Genomic DNA, 9,977 nt, shown 5'->3' with positions numbered 1-9,977 from the left:
AGCAGGGAGAGGCACGTACCTGACGACTTGGGTTGTCGTTCTCCTTCTAATGAGAGTTGCTCTGGCGTCTTGATGAGGGACCTAACCCCAGGATTTTGATTGATCATATAAAACGGACAAAGCACACCATCTGTTGAAAGTAACATAAGAACTGGAGCGGGAGGAAGAGTCTTCTCATCATCTGTTAAAAAAAGAAAGCACAAGTGAAAAAAGAGCCAAGGGATGAAGGGCCTGGGCGGGAAGGGAAAGACCACCCCGAGTGAGAAGGGGTATAGCGGACTCGCCCCATCAGTAGCTCAAGTCCACTTGCTTCGATCCACACCCGAACAGCCTCTCGAGCACCAGCTCTTCAAAGAGAGCTCCTGCCATTATCGACTGCCACCGTCCTGCCGGACCCCGCACGGAAGCGCCAGCAGTCCTGCAGCAGCTGTGACTGTCCCTAAGCTCCTGCGATTTTTACGAGTGTCTCAGTGTTCAAGATGTTCCCCTGACCAAGACAGGGGTCTCTAGGAGGGGGTCGGTCTAGCAGAAAAGTGACAGACTACACACTTTGGAAAACACACAGAAGGACGAAGAAAGGTCAGTCACACCACTTTATTCATCCACAGCTGAATCCTAAGATGTATTTTGTCAATTAAGAGTTGAAGAGAATCAAAGTAAATGAGCTAAGGAGACCCAATAACCTGACCAAGGAAAGGACAGGAAGGAACTTAACGGTGCTCGATGAGGACACCTGTCTACACTGAAGCACCGAAGAACAGAGAATACGTGTTCCGCTGCACGTGTGCAGCCCGGCCACGCTCCAGCAGGGAGAAGACACACTCTGAGCACACACTCAGGCTTGCTTTGGAAGCCAAGTGCTTGAGGGCCCCATTCTCTGTCCCGTGTCTTCACACCAAGCACTGCTGTGCGGGACTGGATGAGGGTGCTGTTCCCGTGGGAGGCCACCCGGGAACTGGAGTGCACAGAGAAACAAGGGGATGAGATCCCTGTTCTAGATTCCGCCCGTATGCGAAAGCACATACAGATATGCACACATGCACCCACACACGCAGAGTCTGGCTTTGATCTTATCAATGAACGTCCACCAAGTTAATCCAGCGTCGTCACAATGCACTCCGTATCCATTCTTCAAGTAAAAATGCGCTACCAGAAGTTAAAAGTGCCCCGCAGAGTAGATTTTGTCACGAACACGCAGAACGGGATTTAAGTATCAACTATGATTAGAAAGATCACTTCTGCACTGAGCCACGCAGGCCATACTCACTGATGGTGATTTCCACTTGGTTCGTATAGTCGATGGCAACTCCCACGGGCAGTGAGTCATCACTCTTGTCTGTCACAGGCAGTTCAGCTCGACTAGAATCCTCCAGGAGCCAAGACTCCCAATTAGTCTAGAAAAAGAAGTAGAAGATGAAACGCTATGCNTGGATGAGGGTGCTGTTCCCGTGGGAGGCCACCCGGGAACTGGAGTGCACAGAGAAACAAGGGGATGAGATCTCTGTTCTAGATTCCGCCCGTATGCGAAAGCACATACAGATATGCACACACGCACCCACACACGCAGAGTCTGGCTTTGATCTTATCAATGAACGTCCACCAAGTTAATCCAGCGTCGTCACAATGCACTCCGTATCCATTCTTCAAGTAAAAATGCGCTACCAGAAGTTAAAAGTGCCCCGCAGAGTAGATTTTGTCACGAACACGCAGAACGGGATTTAAGTATCAACTATGATTAGAAAGATCACTTCTGCACTGAGCCACGCAGGCCATACTCACTGATGGTGATTTCCACTTGGTTCGTATAGTCGATGGCAACTCCCACGGGCAGTGAGTCATCACTCTTGTCTGTCACAGGCAGTTCAGCTCGACTAGAATCCTCCAGGAGCCAAGACTCCCAATTAATCTAGAAAAAGAAGTAGAAGATGAAACGCTATGCTGATTAGAGCTTCGCGTTGGTTCTCCCGTTATGCAAATAGGAGAGAATAAAAGGCAAGTCACTTGGCTTAGATTTACGTGTCAACTAGACTCTGAAATCCAAGAAGATGGTCTAAACGCCACAAGCATCCTAGCAAGTGAGGGGTTAATTTTCCAAATCAACCCATGTGTTCCTGGTATACAAGTCCCTGCCTTGTATGCAAGTAATCACTATCACGAACACTTTCCGCAGCCACCATCCACCAGGAACCAAGCAGCTTCCTAAAAATGGTGGATGAACCAGTTACCAGCTGCTCCTGAAGATGTGGGAGCGGCTCCTGCGGTCTGGAGCAGTGTGGCTTATCAAGCTGGCCGGATGTCCTATGCTCACGTGTCCATGGAGACAGTTACCCTTGGTTCCTGTCTTCTCAGATTTTGGCATCAGTTCCTCTTCCTGCCTTTGGGGTCCTTGAGAAACCCTTAAGTCTTTCCCATAAACTCCCCTACTGCTTATGTCTATGCTTGAATGGGCTGTATTCCTGCCAATAAATGATTTCTGATTTTGAAAAATCACTACATCGATCTAACTCTCAGTGTTGACCAAAACTGGGCAACATGAATCAAAAGGGATGAATGCTCCATGAATAACAGAAAAGCAAAGAGCTGTTTAGAAAAGGGAACATAATCATACTCCATGACTTAGCTATGGCGTGAGTAACAGTCGTATTCATAATAATGTAAACAAAACTGACCTCAACTTTGAAAAACAATCTGCAGACGGAACAAAAAAGACTTAATAATCACTAGAACAGAATGCAAACAAGTTCCAGTTTTGATTTTGCAAAAGACAAGCCACAGATGACAACAGCCAGGAGGTGGGAGTGGGAGAAGGGGTGCTAAAGGCAAGGGTGGGGGAGAAGGCGTTCCTCTCACCGAGTAAAAGGTTAAGAGATACTGCATATGGCGACACCATAAGAAACGAAGGTAAAAAATATTACTTACAGTTACAAAAGAAGAAAAAAACCAGAAGAAACTACAATAGTGCTGTAATCCCATTGAGAGGAAGGACGAGGATTTGAGGGCCATATGTGAGCTATACCCTTATCTGCCACAACAGCTGATAAGGTCTAAAATTAATCATCACTAACTAGTGATGAAGCAGATTATTATTTATTTTTTTTAGAAGTGGGGAGGGGCAGAGGGAAAGGGAGAGAGAATCTTAAGCAGACTCAATGCCCATGGGGCTCGATCTCACAACCCTGAGATCACGATGTGAACCAGAATTAAGAGTCTGATGCTTACCCAGTGGAGCCATCCAGGTGCCCTGAAGATTATTTAGAGATAAGGAGGTAACCTTGAAAAGCAAAAATTTACAGGGTGCCTGGGCGGCTCAGTCGGTTAAGCATCTGCCTTCGGCTCAGGTCATGATCCCAGAGTCCTGGGATCGAGCCCTGCAGGGAGCCTGCTTCTCCCTCTCCTTCGGCACTCCTCCCCCCACCCACACCCCACTTGTGTTCGCTCCCTCTTTCGTGATCTCTCTCTCTAATAAATAAATAAAATCTTAAAAAAAAAAAAAGTAAATATTTACAAGTTAAAATATGTCCCCTCTAAATAGGGCTGGATAAGGATGGGGTAGGGCAGGGGTAATTTTTTTTTTTCATTTATAAACCCTTTCTACTACTTGATTTTTTAGCCATGTACATAAGTTATCCTGATGAGAAACAAAAATACAAGTATACTTTAAATGTGTCAGCACATAAAATAATTGTGCTCTTAGGAAACTGTTACTAAAGATAAGCTAAGACTTCACATCAGACTGCTGAACTCTGTGACTCCAAAGTGGCCCACCCTACACACCGTGAGAGCCACGCACTTACAGTGGACTACCTCGCCACCCTGAAACGAGGGATAAGTACTGGATGGTTCGAGAGGCATAAGTCTCTGTGGGGGGGGTGCACACAACATTTTTAAACTCTAGGCAGAGTTTTAAGAAGAAAAGTTTCCTGGGACGCCTGGGTGGCACAGTCAGTTACAAGCCTGACCTCTCGGTTTCACCTCAGGTCATGATCTTGGGATCGTGGGATCGAGCCCTGCATGGGGCTCTGCACTCAGTGCAGAGTCGGCCTGAGTTTCCCTCTCCCTCTGTCCCTCCCCGCTGCACGTGCTCTGTAAGGTAAATAAATAACTCTTTAAAAAAAAAAAAACCCTTTCATCACGTCCCCCTGTGGTCACTCTGGATAACCTAGCTTGGTTTAGGACGGCTTACCACAATCACCTCAGCCCAACTCCTCTCCGCAAGGAGGACAAGTGCAAGAAAGGAGGCAGGCGCTTACACACTCAGGTGCTTTTAGCTCTCTGGTGGTTTTTCAAAGTGAAACAGAAAGTACCGCTGGTGAGTCACAATTTGGTTTGATCTGCACGTTTCTCTCCATTAATCAAGGATGGGTTAGAGGTGACTGAACAGAAGGGGCAGGTTCAAGCAACAGGAAGAAAGATAAAGATGGTAAAACAGCACAAGGCAGAAAACCCTTCTACACACGGTGTAGCTCCTGTGGGAAGCTGGTTATATTGCCTGTTCCCCCAGATCATGAGTGGATCAGAAAGGCTTTTTATGACAGCGGCAGAGCTGCTGCGTCTGAAAGGACAGAAGGGCTTTTTATGACAGCGGCAGAGCTGCTGACTGAAACCCACGCCTGTCCAACGCAATGTCCAAGCCACCTGTCACGTCAGCCAAGTGTTAGCTTTGCTCTCACCCAGAAACTCACGCAAACGGATGTGGCTTCGTTTAAACCTTCTCCACATAGTTAATTCCCTCCAGAATCTTTCTCAGAAAAGTATCCCATAAAAGCGACCAAAGAGTGAAATGTACCTGATCTGTCTGTCGAGCCAGGATACTGACTTCTGTGGAAGCCGCGGACGCCGCCAGCACGAAATCCCTTCAAGGAAGGAAAGCGGAAGACCGTTAAATTGAAACTTAGCAACAGCTCTAACCCAACTTGAGATTGTGGCGGAATCCATGAGAACTTCTCGAGACGACAAGGAAGAAGGTGAGGTTTTCTACATGGCTGAAGAAAGGTGAGAAGATTTTAGATGTAAAGCTTAACATCTTAGTTCATACGATAAAGCCCTGGAGATTCAGCCAACTGCCTACGTATTTCTGACGAAAGTCAGAGACATAACAAAATCAAGTCGGAATTTCCAATAAACCTACTGCCCTATGAACAGAATAATCTGTTGAATTTTTGGAAAAAAGCTTTGCTTCAAGCCATCTCTCTTTCAAGGGGAAGCTTTTGCTCTCAGAGGAAAACTTTTAATACATTCCTTAAATGTCAGTATTGTTGTAAGTTTTCACTGGAGTTATTGAGAAAACGGGTTTTTAAGATTAGTAAGTATTCGATCTAGATAATTTAAGATTGGGGAAACAAGTAGTCAGAGAGGCATTATCCAGCATCAGAGGAAAATATGTTCAAGGGCATCTCAGGTCTCTGTTCTCCTTTCCTACAGAAAAGAATTGCAGGGGCGCCTGGATGGCTCAGTCGGTTGGGCATCTGCCTTCGGCTCAGGTCACGATACTGGAGGCCTGGGATCGAGTCCCATGGCTTGCTTCTCCCTCTCCCTTTGCTCCCCTGCTCCTGCTCTCTCGCTCGCTCTATCTCAAATAAATAAGTAAAATCTTAAAAAAGAAAAGAAAAGCATTTTGAAGTCGGAACAAAGCGATGCAGGTGGACCTGAAAGAGAGAGGAGGGACCCCTCCTGGATTCTCAGCTCACCATTCTTCAATGTAACTGAGGTAGTAATGGTGCTGCCTCTCTGTGCAGCTGCCATAGCAGGGCTCCATGAAGTTCACAAAGATCTCTGGGTGCTTTTCTTCTTTTTTCTACAATAAACAAAAAGAGAAAAAAAAATCCCACGTGCAGTTTTTAATTCTACATAGTTAAGGATCTCGAAAAAGAAAACCACTTACAAGAAAATTCACTCAAAAAGCTATGTCCAAATACACAGACACACTATAAAGGCCGAGTTGAGCAGTCAGGCAATATGAATGGTTGCCACTGACCGAACTGGATTCAAACTGCTTTCTCACTTTCCGGCCATGGGACAGGCACGGACAGATTGCTAGGCCTCTCTGATACTGTTTTCTCACGTCTATAGTGGGCCTGCTGAACTTACTCCACAGGCTGTTTTAAGTGTGGAACAAGATGATACACATAAAGCTTCCAGCCCAGGACATGGAGCCTAAGAAAGAGTCAATAAACGCCAGAGCTAATATTATCCCTGGGAAGAGAAAATCTTAATGAGCTTGAAATAAGGACCTCAATAGACATATTTTTAAAATTCAACATTATCCGGAGCCCAAGACTTAATAAAAACAAGGCCCTTTTCTACACGTCACTGGCGATGATTAAAAATGGTCCCACTGCATCGTGACACACACGGGGGGCAACTGGGAGCCCCACTGGTGGGAGATGCAAAAACGGCTACAACTTTTCCAAAAGACACTTTGGCAATGTTTTCAAAAGCTTAGCATATGCCACTCAACCAAACTCATTTCTAGGCATCTATCCTAATGAACATAATCACATCAAAGGCACACAAAAGAACGCATCACGGTATTCCTTAGAACAGGTGAAAACTCAAAACGACAGTGAAAGAGCTAAAAAAGTTTTCTGTTCAAAAAGCCAAATATAGATTGTATTCACTGACTTAGAAAGATGCTTACAATTTACCACTAAGTAAAACAAGGTTGCAAGACAGAATAACTCCTGCAACTCCCACTTTTATTATGTTTAGACATTTACTTATGTATTTTTAAACGTTTCCTCTGGACTTTGAAAGCCAGTGCTGATTTGAAAATATAAGCTCTACCTCATTTGCTTTTTTTTTAAATGCCACTGCAATTTAGTGACATTTTGTAGATCTTGTTATTACTGTTCTTCCGTGTTTTCACAATGACTCACACCCTCAGGTCATTCCACTCTGCTCAAACGGCTCCTCCTAAGAGGCCTTCCTCGAGTGCCCAATCCACACGGCACCTCTGTCATCATCTGCCCCATACCCTTCACCGCTCCCTCCACCACCCTTATCATTCCTTGATCTACACTTATTTACTGACTAGCACACTCATCAGAATGTCAGATCCACAAAAGCAAGGACTCTGCCCCAGTCACCACTGTATTCTCAGCTTTAAAGCAGTGCCTAGCACCCTGCAGGCATTTGCTAAACATCTGATAAACATAAATAAGTGAAAAAATTTTAAAAATCAAGGTATTTTCTTGCTTTTCTAAAACCTCTTTATCAGGTCAACATCTACCAGGACTCCCAGTTTATGGCGTAAGCAACAGCAACTTCTAGGATTTTTTTTCTCCTTATGACTAAACAGGAGAATATGCTATAAGCGGACACCGTAATTTTGGCCCCCAGGCCCATGGTGCAGCATTAAAGTTTTACACTTGAAGTCGTAGCATCCCTGCCAGCAAAAAAAGGAAACTGACCATCCCTGCCGGCAAAAAAAAGGAAACTGAAGCCAAAGCCTTGAACTTTATTAGAGGACCTCTATGACTCTCGAAGGACAAAGATGTCCCTTTCACACACATACCGGGAGGAGAGCCATCACCACATCTGGAGAAGTTTCCAAGGTCCCATCTGCAGCAGCGTATACGATTGTGAAGACGTAAGTACCAATCCACAGCACATCCAGAACTGAAATACACAAACCTTAATGAAGCACCTTATGTTTGGAATAGCTCCCATATGTTAAAAAATCAACAGCCCATGGATAAAAAAATCAGAGTGCTATAGTGTTAACAAAGGTCTCGATTTCACTGACTGAATATAATTCACAAATACAAAGGATTCAAAGCCCAAATTCATCCCAAAGTAGTATTTTTGTTTTCTGGCGGACTGTAAGGAGGGCAAATTTTGAAATTCTAATAAAAAATCAGGGTTCATTTACTGTGATTTAGCACGAGACACAAGTGTCTACCAGAGGATTACTGTCACGATGACTTCATTAGCTAACTGTAAGAATGGAGTATTCACTCAGGAGGCGCTAACACTTTCCTGAGCGGGCATGTAGCCGCGTCGCAGGATGTGAAATTTCTATAATACTGTCACCTCATTAGAGGTCGACCCAGTAAGAAAAGCAGACGGCTTACCTCTGACAGGATGATCTGACTCATAAAACGGCGGGCAAGGAATGACTTTTTTTTCCTGCAAAGTCTGAAAGAGATTGGGGGCGGGGGGGAGAGTGTCAAATGACAAAAACCTAAACCAGTGAAACTCTGTCAAATCCAGTCTGCTCCCCCAGACACCACTGTGTTTCATCTTCCCAGCCAGGAGAGACTGAACTCAGGGAAGAGTGAATGACTACGTCCAGGACCCCGTCCTACTGAAATCTCCCACAAATGTGTTCAGGCGTAGAGAGAGGATGCTCAAGGCGATACCATACACACTAGCAAAGCCGCACACAAGGACACGGGCAGCCACCAGTAACGGAACAGAGAAGTGACTTATGGTGCATGCACACAGCGGACTACTGTGCAGCCGTTCCAAAGAATGAAGTAGCTCCATATATAAGACGTTGGAAAAAGAACCCTGATAAAGTATTAAGTTTAAAGCAAAAGAGGCAAAGAGCCGACCAATAAAAATAAGCCAATTATCTTTTTACAGGCTGATGCCCTAAAAGAATATGTACCAGATTTCACATAATAACTTTTTTTGCAACAACAAGAAATAAAATCTTAACCTCAAACCCATACCACTACATTCCCTGCTTTACACCCATGGAGAACAGTCTCTCAAGGAGGAATGCACAGCAACATAGGCCTTGGTACTGCCTGTGGACCCCTCCTTCCCACCCAGGCTTGACCGAACATGTATGGATTCTTTGTCAATTTATATTGAAGAATATCTGTGAGTATTATCTCAGGAAGACCACAGGGAGAGGATGACAGAGTGACAGGGGCATCCACTGTCTTGGGTGCCTACAGTCGGAGAAATTGAACCTTTGAGACGGATTCAGCTAGCAGACAAATAATGCTATCCTTCAACTGTTTTGCTGGAGTGTTTTTATGGAATGGATTGGGAATACAAAGTTAGAGAACGCTGCATAGAGTATGATCAGTGGGTACGGTAGACGTGTAAGCATCTACACACAGACTATTTGTATAAGCATCCAGAAAAGTCTGGAGACTACCACTAAATAAAACACAGAGCGTGCCTCTAGAAGGACTACAGGATAGAAAGAAAGAGCTCCACTCTTTCCTGCATTCACTTGTTTACTGATGAATTTGTTTGAGCGAGCATAAATTACATTTTAACAGAAAAAACACCAATGAGCCCCCAAACCATTCCCAAAAAACAATGGGTAACTTAAGAAAATGTCTCAAGTCCAAGGCAAGACTTACGGGAAGATACTGGACCACAGTTCCATTCTGCTTCCCCACTGCCAGCTGCTTTCCTTTGGGGCTCCAGCACACTGAGCAAAGAAGAAAATGCTGCCAATTAAGAACTGAAGAGAATGGTGCAAACCAATGAGGTCTGTACTGAAACAGCCACATAATCACCACTTCCCGTTCCTCTGTCAGTCCATGGAAGACTGCAGGGTCATCCTTATTTGGCAAAATTTAAAAACAAAACAAAACAAAAAAAATCATTTTGACGATACAAACCAATTATGACTTATCCCTGGGCCATTAAATCAACTTCTAAAAATGTTTTTTCAATGAAGTATCATCGAGAAAGCTGGAAAGTACAATAGCCAAATCATGGAAGGAGCCGAGATGCCCTTCAACAGATGACTGGATTAAGAAGCTGTGGTCCATATATACAATGGAATATTACTCAGCTATCAGAAAGAACGAATTCTCAACATTTGCTGCAACATGGACGGCACTGGAGGAGATAATGCTAAGTGAAATAAGTCAAGCAGAGAAAGACAATTATCATATGATTTCTCTCATCTATGGAACATAAGAACTAGGAGGATCGGTAGGGGAAGAAAGGGATAAAGAAAAGGGGGGTAATCAGAAGGGGGAATGAAACATGAGAGACTATGGACT

At 44.5% G+C, this 9,977-nt stretch overlaps 1 protein-coding gene across 1 annotated transcript in view; it reads right to left on the bottom strand.

Annotated features, from left to right (window-relative positions):
• The window catches only part of LOC117802930 (nuclear pore complex protein Nup214-like), a 15,225-nt gene that overhangs the window by 1,460 nt on the left and 3,788 nt on the right, over window positions 1–9,977 (bottom strand). The window contains exons 5-11 of the mRNA XM_034663746.1: window positions 9,324–9,394; window positions 8,073–8,136; window positions 7,514–7,617; window positions 5,688–5,794; window positions 4,787–4,853; window positions 1,780–1,906; window positions 4–181 (exon numbers count right to left, since the gene is read on the bottom strand). Coding sequence (XP_034519637.1) covers window positions 4–181; window positions 1,780–1,906; window positions 4,787–4,853; window positions 5,688–5,794; window positions 7,514–7,617; window positions 8,073–8,136; window positions 9,324–9,394 — 718 coding nt within the window. The remainder of the gene's footprint in view (window positions 1–3; window positions 182–1,779; window positions 1,907–4,786; window positions 4,854–5,687; window positions 5,795–7,513; window positions 7,618–8,072; window positions 8,137–9,323; window positions 9,395–9,977) is intronic.

This window comes from Ailuropoda melanoleuca, chromosome 7 (assembly GCF_002007445.2).
Source record: "Ailuropoda melanoleuca isolate Jingjing chromosome 7, ASM200744v2, whole genome shotgun sequence".
Classification (NCBI taxonomy): domain Eukaryota; kingdom Metazoa; phylum Chordata; class Mammalia; order Carnivora; family Ursidae; genus Ailuropoda; species Ailuropoda melanoleuca.
This window is presented reverse-complemented; position numbering and strand designations above follow the sequence as displayed.